The sequence below is a fragment of the Ursus maritimus genome, unplaced genomic scaffold (assembly GCF_017311325.1).
Source record: "Ursus maritimus isolate PB19 unplaced genomic scaffold, ASM1731132v1 scaffold_23, whole genome shotgun sequence".
Taxonomy (NCBI): domain Eukaryota; kingdom Metazoa; phylum Chordata; class Mammalia; order Carnivora; family Ursidae; genus Ursus; species Ursus maritimus.
In genome coordinates this window covers 13,923,759-13,941,523 of record NW_024424786.1, presented here as the reverse complement: position 1 = coordinate 13,941,523, position 17,765 = coordinate 13,923,759, and the positions used below count along the sequence as shown (strand labels likewise).

At 37.8% G+C, this 17,765-nt stretch overlaps 1 protein-coding gene across 1 annotated transcript in view; it reads right to left on the bottom strand.

The window, feature by feature from the left end:
- Positions 1 to 2,322: 2,322 nt before the first annotated feature.
- Positions 2,323 to 17,765, bottom strand: part of BBOX1 (gamma-butyrobetaine hydroxylase 1) — a 51,317-nt gene continuing 35,874 nt past the window's right edge. Inside the window, exons 5-7 of the mRNA XM_008686884.1 lie at positions 12,073 to 12,269; positions 4,403 to 4,569; positions 2,323 to 2,758 (exon numbers count right to left, since the gene is read on the bottom strand). Of these exons, the coding sequence (XP_008685106.1) occupies positions 2,598 to 2,758; positions 4,403 to 4,569; positions 12,073 to 12,269 (525 nt within the window). The 3' untranslated portion in view covers positions 2,323 to 2,597. The remainder of the gene's footprint in view (positions 2,759 to 4,402; positions 4,570 to 12,072; positions 12,270 to 17,765) is intronic.

The following is a 17,765-nucleotide window of genomic DNA, read 5'->3' as shown; positions in this document are numbered from 1 at the left end:
AACAATATGGAGGTTTCTCAAAAAGTTAAAAATAGAATTACCCTATGCTCTAACAATCGCACTAGTGGGTATTTACCCAAAGAATACAAAAACACTAATTTAAAGGTATACATGCACCCCTATGTTTATAGCAGCATTATTTATAATAGCCAAGATATGGAAGCAGTCCAAATATACAAAGAAGACGTGGTATAGATCTACAATGAATACTATTCAGCCATAAAAAAGTGAAATCTTGCCATTTACAACGACATGGATGGAGCTAGAGAGTATAATGCTAGGTGAAATAAGTCAGTCAGAGAAAGACAAATACTATATGATTTCACTCATATGTGGAATTTAAGAAGACAAATGGGCAAAGGAAAAAGAGAGAGAGGGACAAATCAAGAAACAGACTCTTAATTATAGAGAACAAACTGATGGTATGTTAACTGGAATTAAAATAAAGACTCAAAAAGGCAAAAAAAGATGTGCACAACGTGCACACACACTTAACTTTAAAAACGTTAAAAAACATTAAAAAACTTAAAAACAACACACAAAAATCAATGTGTGATTCATTATTTGAGAAGTTTGGGAAAATATTGCTTTACATGAACTTGCATTTAATCCTCATGAAAATTTAATCAGATAAGAACTGTTACTAGTCTCATTTATAGATAGAAAAACTGAGGCTTCAGGGAACATGTTATATGTTCAAATACACAGCTAACCGTCATCATTATAGTTTGAACCTAGGCACACAGTCCCAGAATTTACACCACTGCTAGTCCACGATTTTTCACTTTAAGTCAACACATGCACTCTGTTCACACTCAGTTCTCTGTGCCTCTTTTGCCCTTTGACTTGGACAGTCATGTTCCCTTCTTTGCCTGAAAAACTACTATTGACACCCATTCAACTCAGACTGAAGCTTTGATCAATCTTCCCAGTCTGGCTTGGTTTCCTTCCTATGAACCATTCTGTTAACATTACATATCGTCATCTATATCCTTATCGGTTCCTCTACCAGACTATAAGCAGGCACATCTCAAGTCCTTCTGTGTCCTTAGTCTAGCGGAGTGCATGACATATACCAGCTATAGGGTAAATATCTGCTGAATGAATAAAAGTATAAGTCACTTTAGCCTGGCAAGTGCCTAGGGTTTAGATGCTGTAAATGGATGAAGCTAGGGTCACTCCAGAAAATTATTTTTAGGTATTGAATGCTGCCTCTTAGAATCAGGCCATGTCTCCATTGAACTCACCTATTCACTAGGGGTGCCTTATGAGAGAGGAGATTGAGAACCCAACCCATTCCTTTTGAAGTTCAAAGACATTAATCATACATGATATATTACTGTAATCTTGATCAAAACCAGACGATAGGAAAGGACAAGGCAGTGTTGTCGGGGAAAGGGGAGTCTGGGCTGGCAATGTGGACTCAATACCAGAGTTTAGAGAATCAGAGTGTGTGCTGACATGGGCTCACAGCACCTGTGATCTAGCCTCCCGGTGCCGTGGACACCCAATGAGTGTGAAGTAGAAGGAGCACATGGTTGGAAGTTGAGTTTTCACTTGGTCTTAAGGCAACAGGTAGAGCTCCACAGCAGTGAGTCATTAACACTTAAAAAATTAGAGGGCTGTTTAGGTCCCCAAAGTTATCAACTAAAAATCTATATTACCAGGATTTCAGCAAATGATAATTTGCTTTCAGCGGGGTTGGGGAAGGGACTGGGCTCACCAGGAGTGGGACTTCCATGGCTGGCAGTGATATCTGTGTTCCACCACTGGGGGCAAGGAGTGGCCATAGAGGAAGGCAAGATCAGCAGGTGAAGTGGTCCTGAGGTTAGCAGACATTGTGTTTGTATATGAGGGTTGTGTGCACCTTGGTTGTACCTTTCCTAGTTATTAGTTGAAGGCAAGGAATGAGAACTGATTCACAGACAGGTGTAAGCTATTCTGGCAATACTTAGGAGTGTTTACTTAGGGCAAGAGAAACTTAAGGAGACTAGGTTTTTTCTTAATTTGACATGTTTGGGTTTGGTGTCATAATTCAGCTGTTAAAGAAAATGTTGAGATCACATGTTCTTGAGGTCTGAAAATTTGGATAACAGAAACCTATAATAAAAGTGAATAAAACAGATCTTTGAAAATATGAAGACTTTTTCCAATCACGCTAAGGACAGTCACATGCAGTCATGAAAACTGAGACTCTACAGAGAACAGAGGAGAAACATGTTTTATTTGAGACAAGTTTTATTTGAAACACAAGCTTTATTTGAAACAAAAGCTTTATTTAAAAAAGGCTTCATTTGAAAAAGTTTTATTTGATACAAAACTATTTGTAGGCATTCTGGAGACTCTCCTATACAGGCAAAAGAAATTAGATCATACATGCAATAGAGCAGAAGAAATGCTTTATTTGGAAAGAACACTGCTAAAACATCTAAAAAGTTGGCATTATATGTGATTACAAAGAAAAGAAAACCCATTCAAGAAAGGTGACATATTCAATGTGAAAGAAATTAATATGTAAATGACATGGACCGTGGTCTGTGAAGACAACCTTGCCATATCTTATAATTGGAATCTTACTGAAATTGCAGACAGGAGATTCAGTTTCTATTCTGGATACTCTGCCTTAAGATACGAAGCCTTGACATCACTACATCCCAGTCAGCATAAGCTCCTTCCAGATGGCGAGATATCTCTGTTCCTGCTTCATAGCTACATCGGCCATGAAGTAAACGCCAGTTATCAAAAGTAATCACATCACCTAGACAAAAGATTTTTTTCAACATGAATAATCATGAATTTAAATGATTTGCAGACCTAGAAAATATAAAATGCAAAATAACATTGCTACTTTGTTCACATCGAGAAACAGTATGTTTGTTTGTCTCGTTTTTTTGTTTGTTTCAAGTTTTTATCTAAATTCTAGGTAGTTAACATATAGTGTAATATTTGTTGCAGGAGCAGAATTTAGTGATCCATCACTTCCATAGTGTTCATCACAACCAAGCGCCCCCTTAATACCCGTCACCCGTTTGGCCCACCCCTCCTGCCCACTTCCACTCCATCAAACCTCAGTTTGTTCTCTGAAGAGTCTGTTTTATGGTTTGCTTCCCTCTCTCTTTCTCCCTCCCCCATGTTCGTCTGTTTTGTTTCTTAAATTCCACAGATGAGTGAAATCATATGGTATTTGTCTTTCTCTGACTGAAAACTGTGCACTTGCTTTTTCACAGAACTTAGGCCATTGGACGCAAACTGCTTTAGACCTTTTGACATTTAAAGTACAGGCATCTGTAGACACTTTTATAATTTCTACTTAAAATATTATCTTTGTGTAAAACTTTGAATTGTTCTTCCCGGTTGTTATTTAGAAATGTTTATTTACTTACTTAGAAAGGTTTATTTCCAGTTTAACAGCTTCAAATAATTAAAAGGATAATGACTTGGTTTGTCTTCTATGTTCCCAGTATTTTGTGTGCATTATTTCCAAGCCTCATAAAAATCCCGAGAAGAGTGTGAGCTCTTCTTTTTGTGTGAGAAAACTGAGGCTCCAGGAAGTTGAGGGATTTGCCTGAAGCTATACAACCATTAGACAGTGGAGCTCGGATTCCAATTTCTATTTTTTTTGGTATTTTTCTCTCCTGGTATTTCAATTTTATATGTTACTGCTCTTAAAATCAGCCTGTGGAGCCTGCATATCAGTGGATTTATAGAGGTTTCTAGTATTACTTTATGATGTCAAAGATCAATTCAAAAAATAGTCAGAAGTAAAAGCACCTTCCACTTGGCCAGGTCAACAGTAGAGAGAAATTCTGTTTTTACTATAGATATGGAAAGCCTCAAGTTTGAGGTCACTTCACTGAGTAGAGATGGTCAAGAACAAACACAATGCTTTCTGTTCCTTTATTTCAAGTAGCTGGACTACAAATACCGCTTATTTCAGGTAGCACTCTTTCTGCCAGACCAGATAAGCTAAATGAGTACACACGACCCATGTACCTCATGAGTGAGAATCATGGGGATACTTTCACTTGTTTACTGGGATAGAAGAATTAAGTCGAAGCCGCAGTTCATATTGACTGGCTATCGGCACAGAAAATATAAGTCATCTGTCTTGACCTCAGACATGAGATTTCATTTGGCTTAGAGCTTGTCTTTCACATACTTTTTCTTTAGGTTGGAGGTTATTAAATTTCGGTGTGCTTAAAGGTTACCTAGGAGTTTGTTAAGAATGAGTATTTTTAAGTCTGGAGAGGCGGCCGAGCAGGGACAGGGGCTGCTGACAAAGATTCCGTTATAAGGGTTCCACACGCTGTATCTGAGAAAAACTGCTCGCGATACTGCTCTACGTGGTTAAGCTTAAAGAACATCCATGTTTTCAGTTGTTTAAGAAAATGTGTTCACTGACCTGGATTCATCTTGAAAGTAAACTTGGATTCCTTACAGTTCATGAGGTCAACAAACTCCCTCAGAGCAGCATAAAAAGGCTGAACTCTTTCAACAGGTACATCAAATGCCGTGTCTCTGGTTGCATTATTGAAGTTGATGCGAACCACTTGGCCTTTATCATCTAATCTGTTTTTTAAAGAGAAAAAAAGTTAAAAAGCCATGAGGTATTTATTTACATTTCTGAGGGTCAATTTGTCTTGGAAGATGTGTCTGAAATACAGTATTAAAGAATCCAAAGACATGTACAAAAGGTATTAAGGCTATCTGTGGTATGATGTGCTCATTTGTTTTTTATTCATTCATTTAGCAGTTTTTAAAAGATTTTCAATCCAGTATAGTAACCCACAGTGTTATATTAAGCTTCATGCGTATCCTGTAGGGATATGGCAACCTCTACATCCACTGCTCATCAAGATGAGAGCGCTCTTAATCCCCTTTACCTACTTCGCCCATTTCCCAACCCACCTCCCCCCGGCAGCCAACAGTCTGTTCTCTGTAGCTAAGAGTCTGTTTCTTGGTTTATCTTTTTTTCTTCGGCTTGTTCTTAAATTCTACATAGTGTAATTACTGCATTGTGGGGTAATTCTATTTTTAACTTTATGAGGAACCTCCGTAATGTTTTCCACAGTGGCTGCACCAGTTTGCATTCCCACCAACAGTGCACGAGGGTGCCTTTTTCTCCACATCCTCGTCAACACTTGCTGTTTCTTGTGTGTTTGATTTTAGCCAGTCTGACAGGTGTGAGGTGATAGCTCATTGTGGTGTTGATTTGCATTTCCCTGATGACGAGTAACGTTGAGTATCTTCTCATGTTGGCCATCCATTTAGCAGGTATTTTTTGAAACCTTACTACGTAAGTGCCAGAATGATTCAAATTAACTTAAAATAAATGTTACTGAAAGATTCCAGTTATTTTTTTTATATTTTGGGAAATGAATTCATTCCTCATTCTTTAAAATAGTAGCTTTTATGTATTAAATATTTTTAATGTTACAAATTCATGGTCAACCACTTTATTAGGGTTTTAAGTATAATTTTTTTGAAGCATGATTGGGAGGAATGATCTATTTTCTAAAAGTGTGAAATTCACTGTTCTAATTCAACCCTTAGTTTACAGGTAGGGAAACGAAGACATAGAGAAAAGAAGAATCTAGCCTGGGATATGTTCTTTGTATCTATCTGTACTATGTATCTTAGTATATAGGCTTCTAGAAAACCAATACTCTATCTCATTTAATATTGTATTCTCAGCACTTAACATAGAGCCTGCACATCATAGGCCATTAATAAATATTCATTGCATATGTGACTCTCTATACTTTTTTCAGTACCCTGGGAGAATACCAAGGTCTTTTTAGTACTTTTGAGATAGTATATTGTGATTTCTCTACCCTTCCTTAGAATATGCATCATAATCATGACAATGTAGGGTAATATTACTTTCGATGTAAAAAAAATACCATTATTTTCTAATTTAAGCTATGCTTGTTATAACTAGCACAACATAAGCACTGTTTCCACACAGAAGCAAAAGGAAGATATATTGTTAAGCTTATCGGGAAGGTAAACTTTCAGTCAGTCCTAAAGCATCTACCAACTCTATCCTTTCTTTAGATAGAAGAAAGGAAGGATGGATAAAAACTGAAGGTGAGCAAGGATGGTGGCAAAGTGCCTAGAGTTGTTCCTGGGCCGGCCCAGGAGGTGGTACTATGAGCCTACAGCTGACAGGGATCCAGACCTGATGGATCAAACCAAAGAGACTGCTGCATGTACCCAGGGACTTGGTGACGCTGATTTGGAGTCTAGATCATACTTAGCTGACCAATCACACAGAGTGAACCATTATCAACAAGTCAGGGTATAGGAAGAAAACGTGATTGCCTGTGGCATATAAATTGTGGCCCTCTGGGTCCCTCTGCTTTGTGACTCAGATTAATATTCAATTTTCTGAGCCAAAGGTAATTGTAACAGTAAACTCTAAGAACTGGTCGTTAGCCACAACTCTGCTTTTTGATAGTGACAGAAAACCACCTATTGAAACCACACCGGGGAAAGAAAGTGAAAAAAGGAACAGGTTTTCAATAAGGCTCTTGGACCCTTAAAACCAGAATTTACATATATTGATTAAAAAGCAAATATGACTGAATAGGCAAGGAGTGCCCTCCCTCCTTCCCCCATCCTTTCCACACAGATGAAGAATACTCCGTGGCCTGCAGGTTGCGGCTTTCTGAACAAAGAGTCAAGGAAAAGGTCAATCATCGGAAGAGACTGTGGGCCTCCACAAAGGTCTGAGTGGCACAAAGGGCAGTGACTGACCTTTCAATTGCCCTGTTAGAATTTACACTGTGGGTTTCAGACCCTTTCACAGTTTCTAAGGCCATTTTGTCTTTTAATCTTAAGATTCTAGCCTCATTGCTCCTGATTCCCTTTCCCTCCACTCTCCCTATGCTATTTTCTGTACATTTAATGATGACACCCTTTGTGCCATCCACTGTGTTACAGACAAGGTTGTCATGACTTTAAAACTTCTTGGGGGTCTTCTACACAAGCCACTCAGGCGATCTGTTTCTTTTTTTCATTGACATCGTAATTCTTTGATGGAAATGGTTGTGCTAGTAATGAGTGCTCCCTTTTGGAGTTCATGTGTGTATCCTCACATATCAATGAAAGAAATTTTGTGACTCATCAATTTAAGGAAAATCAGAATTGTGTACCCCATGAACCATTGTATTACACTTTCATTTCCAAAAAGTTCATATATATAGGCAATACTAATCAATATTTTCTCTTTGTGTGTGAGAGAGAGAGAGAGCGAGAGAGAGAGATCAAGAGAGAGACAGTCTCTGTCTCCTTTTGCCTGATGTTTACTTTCTATCTGAGAAAACAAGGCACAAATTCATTATTTAGCATTTTTCAGCAATGACATGAGGGGAAAAGAAAGAAAATTTAGTTTTGAGGTCTAGAGAAGACATTATTTTAGGGATTGAACAATGTTAGAGGAGCTGATTGGTTGATATCTTGAAGGTCAACCTAAAATGCAAAACTGAGTCTCATTACGCATTCTTTGTGCAGCCACAGAATGAAATGGAGGTCCCAATGCAGGGTTACATGCTAAGGAATGGGTAAAAAGCCTCCAAAGATGAGGAGTAACTGGTTACATACTAGCAATACATAAGGGGCAAACATTTGAACATAAACCAGCATCCCAATGACTGCAAATCAGCAAAAGCAAAATGTCATCAGTGATGCCAACAAAAGAACCCAGTGAAAGGACTGTAGAATCAGTTCCTGCCATCAGAGTTGGTGACGTGACTGCTCCTCGTTAGTTACAACAGTCTGTCTCATTGAGAGATGGGACTACTTGAATTTGTTGTATGTCACTGTGGTGTTGCCCACATCACATTTTACTGGAATCTGCAGGAAAAATTTATTTCACACTTTAGAAGTGTCTCGAATCTTGCAAATTGATTATGTTGCCTCCTTGCTTTGGTCTGTAGAAACTCAGAGCTGAAACTGAAATCTATCACTAGTAGTTGTGTTGGACTTTATAGAATTTTAGCTGCTAAAAGTTATTCTACTCTTTCAGAGCCAGGCAGGGGAAGTCTATCTATTGTCTCTATAATTCCCGCTTCGGTTGTATGTGGTAGGCATTGCTATTACTCCCTTTGTACTGGCAAAGAGACTGTGCTTAGCAAGCCTGAGTCACTAGACCGTGATTACACCACTAACCAGGCAAAGAGTAGGAGCAGTGTTCATGGGATTGAACTTGTAGCCATGAGGATGCACTGCTGTAGCTCAGTCTCACCATTATTATTTTTCCTAGTTTCTTTTTCTGTTTACTTTTCATTATACTGCATTGTACCCTAATTCTGCCAGCAGCCTCTAAGATCTTTTTGTACTAGATAGGACATAAACATCTCAAAGGAGTTAAAAATTTAAGCATGAGGAATATTAAATTAACCCAAACACACAGACAACCAAATCCCTCAATTAGTTGAAAACCCTATTCGTTTCACCCCCTGTTGTTTAAAAATACATTTTAAATCGGATTAACATTAACCACTTGCTAGTCTCAGGGATATCCCTGAGACCTTAACACTTGACAATGGCCAAATTCTGGAATTCTACTCCAAAAAATAACAAAGACAAATTATGATTCGGATGATGAACATTCAATTAATCTCACTCAATAACGAAGGGTTTATTTGTTCTGCCTCCGCTCACCAGCCTTGCAGAATCTGCAGTTATATTCTGCCACAACAAAATTATGCAATCTGTCATGGATTTTTAAGGTAATTTTTGAATAGTTAAAACCATCATGTTAAAACTAGGAATCCAAGAGTTATTTCTTCTCTTTTTCACTGTGGCCACTGACTCTCAGAGAACATGATTCTGAACTAGAATTTATTTTTGATGGCTCTCTTTCTCTCACACTCTTCATCCCATCTGTCAGGAAAATATGCTGTTTCAACCTGCAAAACACATCCTTAAGCAGTTCTCCACACTGCCTCTCCCACCACGTGGGCTACTCATGTTCAAGTTACCCTCACCTCTAGCCTACTGTCCTGCAGTGGCTTCCTGACTGGTCTTCCTGTTTCTGTCCTTCCTTTCTTCACTATATTCAGCACAACAGCCACGGTGACCCATTTAAAATGTAAATAAATTTTATTTATTTGTTTTTTTAAATAATAATTTTTATTATGTTATGTTAGTCACCGTACAGTATATCCTTAGTTTTTGATGTAGTGTTCCATTATTCATTATTTGTGTATAACACCCAGTGCAACATGCAATATGTGCCCTCCTTAATACCCATCACTGGTCTATCCCAGTCCCATACCCCCCTCCCCTCTGAAGCCCTCAGTTTGTTTTCGGTAGGAGAAGGAAGGGAAGAATGAAGGGGGGATAAACAGAAGGCGGAATGAACCATAAGAGACAATGGGCTCTGGGAAATAAAATGTAAATAAATTTATATAAATATAAATGTCTCTCTTCTGCTTGAAATCTCTCAGCAGCTCCCTATTTCACTGAGAGTGAAAGGCAATATGGTTTTAAACAATGGATAACAAGGCTCAACATGAACTTACTCCCATCTGACCTCCTCTCTTAAAACTCTGCTCCACACCAGCCTCCTTGCTGTCCTTTGAACACCAGCTGTGCTCTTAGAGGCTTCTTAGGACATTTGCTTTAGCTGCTTCTGGAAACGACTCCTCTTCTGGGAGTCCTTCGCTCCTTTAAGTTTTTGCTCAAATACCACCTACTCAGGAAAGCTTTTCCTCACCACACATAAATAGTGCAAGTTCCATCTTCCCTAAGTCTTTGGTTCTACAGATTCCCCTTATTCTGCCCTACTTCTCCTTTTTTTCTTAAACACTTAAAAAATGTTTTAACAGTCACTGTAATTTACTCATTTGTTTTAAAATCTCTAATTTCCTCTTCCCCCATTAAATTTAAGCTACATGAGGGCAGGAATCTTTGTTTTGTCTACGGATATATTCCAACCAGCAAGAAGAGTGGCTGCTCTCAATAAAAACTTGTTGAATGAATAAATGAAGTCCGTATGTTTATATAAGAAAGATGAGTTTGCATATTTGGTATTTGATTATTTGTTAAGTGAGTTAATTCTCATATTATCTGGCTGTTTCTACTAAAAGAAGAACACAGACTCAACTCTAAAATTGGAAACACCCCTATGACCCAACAATTGCACTACTAGGATACCCAAAGGATACAACAATAGGGATTTAAAGGGGTACATGTACCCCGATGTTTATAGCAACATTAGCAGCAATAGCCAAACTATAGAGAGAGCCCAAATGTCCATCAACTGATTAATGGATAAAGAAGACATGGGAGGGGTGCCTGGGTGGCTCAGTCGGTTAAGTGTCTGCCTACAGCTCAGGTCATGATCTCAGGATCCTGGGATCGAGCCCCATATCAGGCTGTCTGCTCAGCTGGGAGTCTGCTTCTCCCTCCAACTCTCCCTCTGTGCCTTCCCTTTCTCTCTCTCTCTTTCAAATAAATAAAGTAAAATCTTAAAAAAAAGAAGATATGGGAAATATACACAATGGAATATTACTCAACCATCAAAGAGAATGAAATCTTGCTATTTGCAATGACTTGGATAGAGCTAAAGTGTATTATGCTGAGTGAAATAAGTCAGTCTGAGAAAGACAAATACCATATGATCTCACTTATAGGTGGAATTTAAGAAAGAAAATAGATGAACATATGGGAAGGAGGGCATAAGGGAGAGAGAGAAATAAGCCATAAGAGATTCTTAATGATAGAGAATAAACTGAGGGTTGATGGAGGGTGGTGGGTCAGTGATGGGCTAGATGGGTGATGGGTATTAGGGAGGGCACTTTTTGTGATGAGCACTGGGTGTTGTATGTAAGTGATGACTTACTGAATTCTACTCCAGAAACCAATATTGTGCTGTATGTTAACTAAGTAAAATAAATAAATAAATAAATAAATAAATAAATAAATAAATAAAATTGGAAACACTCCAAAATTCATGAACTGAGGTCTGATTAAATAAATCATGTCCAGGAAAGACAAGGTAAGATAATTCTCAAATAAAAGGATAGATTTGTGGCCTTCGTAAATACTTGGGAAAATTATGTCAAAATAACGTTAAATGAAAAAATAATAGGGGCGCCTGGGTGGCACAGCGGTTGAACGTCTGCCTTTGGCTCAGGGCGTGATCCCGGCGTTATGGGATCGAGCCCCACATCAGGCTCCTCTGCTATGAGTCTGCTTCTTCCTCTCCCACTCCCCCTGCTTGTGTTCCCTCTCTCGCTGGCTGTCTCTATCTCTGTCAAATAAATAAATAAAATCTTTAAAAAAAAACTAATTAAAAAAAAGAAAAAATAATAAAATGTTCTATGTAGGGAAATACGATTTTTGTTGGCATCAATTTAGGCAGACATTCCTGTTTCATTCTCAGCCCATGTGGTTCAAATGAGTTTGACTTTGCTTCAGAGATGAACATGTAATCCAGGAATGGCCAATCGGAATTCTCTGACTTCCTGGCCATGGTGATTGCTTCAAGGATAGACTTAAATACTAATCTGGCAGTGAGTCATCTAGTTTTGTTATAACTATTGGGAAATAAGGGCTTTCTGTGTATGTGATTACCAGCTCTGAGGACAATGAAAATGCAGAGCTTCTATTGACATCTTTGAAAAGGAGACCAACACAGAGGATGGCAAAGCTAAAAGATGAAGAAAAAAAGAGATCAACATCAGATGACATTTTTATCTATCAGATCTACCTAATTTGAGTTAGATTCTTTTCCCTTCTGGCTGAAAGGATTCTGACTACTACAATCACACTGATTATAATTCTGTAGAACTTGTATGTAAGAAAAGTCAAGCATATATAAAGTCTTAGTTATTTCTCTTATACTAATTAGGAAGAGAGAGTTCATGGAATTTGATAATGATTTTTTTTATGGTGAAAAAATTTTTTTTCTTTTTCTTTCTAAAATTGGATTAAACCGTTAATAAAAAGTAAGCTCTGGAGTTAATCGAAGCTTTCTTCTGTTTAAGCTTTAGGTTTAGGGTAATGAGGATTTGCAGTCAGGTATTTAATTGCTATGGGAAATGTAGAAATAGTACTTACTCTATAATCTTGTGTTTGGATTGTACAGAGAAATCACAGTAATCCACTCCAATGTCTGTAAAGTCCACAAAAGTGGAGGACAAAATCTGGAATGCTCGAGGATTTTTTTCCTTGAGCTTTCGGCATACATTAAACCCATCTACAATTTCTGAATCTCCCCCAGTGACTGTTTGTTTTATGCAGTGCAGAAACTGAACCTGTAAAAAGAAATAGAGAAATGTGTTTTAAAATGGTAAACGTTTACATCTTTTGACACTGTTAAAGATTCAGAAAGTTATGAATGCAATAAAGTCAACAAACTCCCTAAATCTCTTTTGTGTCAGCAGGGAAAAGGATTGGAGAGAAAAAGTTGCTTTTAACTAATATTCTATAGTTCAAACCTTGTTTCAGGGTGAGACATGAACACAGGCATGATAATGTTCATTAGTAAACCAAAGGCACAGATCATAATAGCTATAGGGAGGGAACACTTCATGCTGGAGCATTTACTCACTTCATTTTGGCTTTATAGGGGAGGTGGGCTTTAAACTGGGCAAAGGAGGATGGATAAGACTTTGGATATGCAGAGCAGAATGGAGAGAGCAAATCAAGTGCAGTGATAATGGATGTGCAAAAATGCACACCTCATTAGGTATCAAACACTTTGGTCGCAATAGAGGTTCACAACTAAAAGGAAGAGATCCAGTTGAAAAGGTCATTGAAGCCCTCATTGTGGAGTCTTGAATGTCAGATGAAGAATATTGGACTTTCTCTTGTGCATAGAGGGGAACTGTTAAAGGGTTTTACATTACAGATGTAATGTAGCCAAGACTGAGTTGAAGAATATTAGTCCAGTGGTGTTACATAGGATACGTTTTTTTTAGGGGGGGAATTAGTGAGACAGGAACTACTTGAGAGTTAAATAAGACAGTTCAGGTATAAGGATAAGAAGGGAATGGAGGTTGGGTGGGGCTATGAGGATGGATAAACTCAAGAAACATTGGGAATAAGACACCAAAAGGATAGTTATTTTTACTAAGATTTAGGGAGAAATGTTCAACATTGTTTCATTTTGAAAAGCAAAAACTAGTAAAAATTTAGAAATACATTTTTTGGATGGAGGTTCTATGACTTCGTTAGTTAGCATGAGTGAGTGGTTTTGAATACCTAAGTTTAGACCCAGACTTTTTTGCTTAAAGAAATGAACACTATTCAGCTGTGAAAACTTTATTCTCAGTTAAACAAAAATAAGAAAAGAGGCAAATATGATCAAACATCCAGAATAGGGGGAATATGAGTGGGAAAAATATCCATTTGGCTTGGTTATTTCTGTAAAGGGTCTAGAACAGTGCTGTCCATTCGAACTTTCTGCAGTGACTAAATGTTCTTCTATGCTGCCCAATACGTAGACATTAGTCCCACATGGCTATTGTGCATTTGAAATGTGGTCAATGGGACTGAAGAACTGCATTTTAAATTTTATTTATACATAATTAATTTAGATTAAAATTTAAATGACCATATATGGCTAGTGCCTACTGTATTGGATAATGCAGATCTAGAACACAAATCTTGCCTTCTTCCCCAAACCGCACACATTTTTTCAATATTTTAAATCTTATACATACTTGTTCTCAAATTATGATTGTACATTTATCAATTCCTCACCACAGTCCTTAGAATTTGGTGCTTTCATATCCATTTTATGGCTGAAGAACCTGAGACCCAGAAGTGAAATAGTTGGTCAGCTAGTACGAACTCAGCCACACATGGTAAAACTGACATTCAAACCTTTGTCTATTTGCCTCAAAATCATCACACAGCGAGTTCCTTTTCTATAAAACGGGGAAATCCCTTTACGGAACTCTTAATAGTTTAGTATCATGCGGTGTGTGTATATATGTGCTTTGTAAACTCTAATTCCCATTTCAGGTTGATTATGCCTCATTTTCTGGTGTTAGGAGAGAACTGGTCTACATTAAAAATCGTTCCAACCTTAAACTGATGCCAGTTTTTTAAGCTCGAAAAAATGTGCATAAGCTGACCAAGTCATTGTAGAAAACTGTCTCATCGCCAGAGCGATGAAGGATGAAGTGGCATGATTAATAGGAGGATGAAATGGAAACCTCAACCTCAAGTCTACCAACAGAAGGCAAAATAATGGTATAACTCTTTGAGAGAATCAGTGTTCTTTAAATCCTCTCAGATTTTGCCATAATGAAGTCACAGAATATTTCAATATAAATCTTTAAAAAAGATCGATTGATGTCTTTTACATATATGGCAAGGCCAGTAATAATCTTCTTTTATATATTTATATTTTAATGCAATCTTATGAAAGAAAAAAGATGATGGTGCCAGACAACCCTTCCATCACCTAATTCAAACAGTACATATGGACCTGATGTGTATAAAACCAAATTCTGTTTCATGTAATTCATTTAGAACCAAAAATATTTTCTTTCTAGATGTTACTTTATGGCAGCATGGGACTTTTGGCCCAAAGACAGTGAGCAAAGGAACATCCGTGTTTCTTTAAAGATGTGTCACCTTATCCCTGCCCCACATGATCCAAACTGATGAAATTCAACTCTCAACAGGTAACTCATTATTCAGATCATCTGTACTGACAAGAAAAGTGACTTATTCTATTTGTTATAAAAAAAAAAGCTCAAACTTTGGTACAAAGACCCCTGAATGATTCAACGGGGTCTTGAATGATGGTCAAGATGGAAACTTGACCAATAGCACAAATAGCTGCCTACATTCTAATTATTCTCCTACTACAACCTAGACATTTTAGGAATCATCTTTCACTTAAAAAGCTTCTATCAGGTCATTTATCTTTGCATGTTTCATTCACTGATGGAGATAGGTGCAGCTTTGTGGTGTTTCTTTGCCTCTTTATAGCATACCTGTGAAGTCTCTATTACGTGAAAGGTGCTGGCCTAAGACTTGAAATGTGGTCAATAGGACTGAAGAACTGCATTTTAAATTTTATTTATACATAATTACATTAGATTAAAATTTAAATGACCCTATATGGCTAGTGACTACTGTCACACATCAGGTCCATATGTACTGTTTGAATAGATAGAGAGAAGTGGAAGATTCAGTTCCTGTACTTAAAGAGTTTGTAATGTCTGACAATGTCTATGTTCACGTTATATAAATTATGGTAATTAGAAAGTCCAACTCAAGACCACCATGGTATGGAAAAAAAAAAACTAGACAGAGGCCTGGGTTCAGTTTTAAGTGTCCTATTAGTCACATGTCATTCAGCGAAAGAATTTAATGTTTAATGTTGCTGTGTGTCATTTTGTCATCTAACATAGAAAGACATGATCAATCGTCTACCTTACAGGAATATTAAGAGGGACCAGACAACGTAATCTATGTAGCAATATTTTGAAAAAGTATAAAATGCTATAAAAATGTCAAGCATTATATTATTTCAAGAATTTTTACAAAGCCAGGTAATCACTTTTCCTTAGGCTTTCAATTTTAACCTGGAAACAAAACCTAAACTCATAAAAAATAGCAGATAATTAAAATATTAAATTAGAATCTTTAGTTTTCTAGTCTAATTTTTACAAAAGATTTTATTTATTTATTTGTCAGAGAGAGAGAGAGAGAACACAAGCAGGGGGAGCAGCAGGCAGAGGGAGAAGCAGGCTGCAAGGAGCCCAATGAGGGACTTGATCCCGGGATCTGGAGATCATGACCCGAGCCAAAGGCAGACAATTAACTGACTGAGCCACTAAGGGGTCCCTTCTAGTCGAATTTTTAAAATTTTATTTCGTCCAACTTCTCCAACCTATCTTTGGTAGATGAATTGAGCTGATTAGTTTAGCTTTTAACTCCCAACGTTTTAGAGACTCTCTGGGGCACGTTTAGAACAAATCACATTGTGTGTCCTCTGTGGCCCCTCATCTCCACCCAAAAGTGACTATAGGAGTCATTTTACTATCATCATTTTGTTAAAAAAAAAAAAATCATGCGGTGTTTTACAGTCAAGAAAATAATTTAAAATGTGTGAAGTTCATACTGGAAAATGGTTAACAACGAGGGTGCAGAGAAAATTTGTTCAGTCAACATGATGGAAAAAAAGACTAATTTTGATTTTGGCCCACTTTGCCTTCGTTAACTAAGAATTGCCCCGAATGTCCACTTCTCCTTACTTTTGAAGATACAGATTTCTGTGTGGTTATTGCATTTAATCCCATTTAGCTATAAAAATAGGAAGAGGAGATAATGCTAAGTGAAATAAGTCAAGCAGAGAAAGACAATTATCATATGGTTTCACTCATTTATGGAACATAAGAAAGAGGAAGATTGGTAGGAGAAGAAAGGGAAGAATGAAGGGGGGGTAAACAGAAGGGGGAATGAACCATGAGAGACTGTGGACTCGGAAACAAACTGAGGGCTTCAGAGGGAAGGGGGGTAGGGAAATGGGATAGGCTGGTGATGGGTATTAAGGAGGGCATGTATTGCATGGTGCACTGGGTGTTATGTACAAGTAATGAATCATGGAACATTACATCAAAAACTAAGGATGTACTGTATGGTGACTAACATAACAAAATATTATTATTTAAAAAAATAGGAAGAAAATATCTTTTCAAAGGCAGTGTCCTGACCATTTATTTCTTGGTTTAGCAAAATGATGCTTTTGTAAATATGTTGCTGGTTTAGTAAAAGGGCAATTTTGTAAAAATGTAGTGGCGGAGTGTCCTCCCAGAAATTGTCCTGGAGGGTTTGTAGCTCCATGCTGAACAGGTCTCTCCCTGAGGAGGAATCTGGTAGGTGGGAGTAGATGATTTCCAAAAATAACCATGGTTATTTTGCTCTTTGCATTCCCACCTCTTGAAGCTGGGCTACCCTATTATGACTTCTTTAGAACAATGAAAGATGGCAGAAGTGACATAGTGCTGATTACTAATGTTTGTCTAAGAGGCCCTTTACATAAAGGCTTGTGCTCTGAGAATTCATATAAACCTGGGCTAGCCTTCTGGAGGGTGATGGATCAAGTGGAGCAGAGACAAGCCACCTTAGGTTGTCCGCCCAGGTCAACCAGTTTCCAGTGAGCCCAACAGCAGAACTGCCCAGCTGAACACAGCCCAAACGGTAAAAACGTATGCTAAGTAAATGGCTATTCTTCTATTTATTTTTTTAAAAAGATCTTATTTATTTAGTTAAGAAAGAGAGAGAGAGCACAAGCAGGGACAGTGGCAGAGGGAAGAGCAGGCTCCCCGCTGAGCAGGGATCCAGACGTGAAGCCCGATCCCAGGACCCCAAGATCATGACCTGAGCCAAGGGCAGAAGCGTAACTGACGGAGCCACCTGGGCATCCCAATGGTATTTTTTTAAGCCACTAAGTTATGAAGTGGTTTTTATGCAGTGATAGCTAACTGATATGAATGGTGGCCATGGAACTTTATGGGAAAACCCTACATTGTGTTCTCTGGTTTCATTTTCTCTTTTAACTCTCTTGGGAATGGTAAATATGCAAAAGGACAGCAAGATGTCCTGCTATCGTAAAATTTGTCCAGGCAAAGCAAAAAGTGCCAATAGTTATTTCCAAAAGGAAACAAAGAAATATTTTTTTAAAAAATACACCAAAATCTATCCCTTGGAAATGTCAGGCTATTCAGGATTTAGGCACAGAGATTTTGTGTTTGGATTTGTGCTTGAAGAAGATCTATGTAGGACAA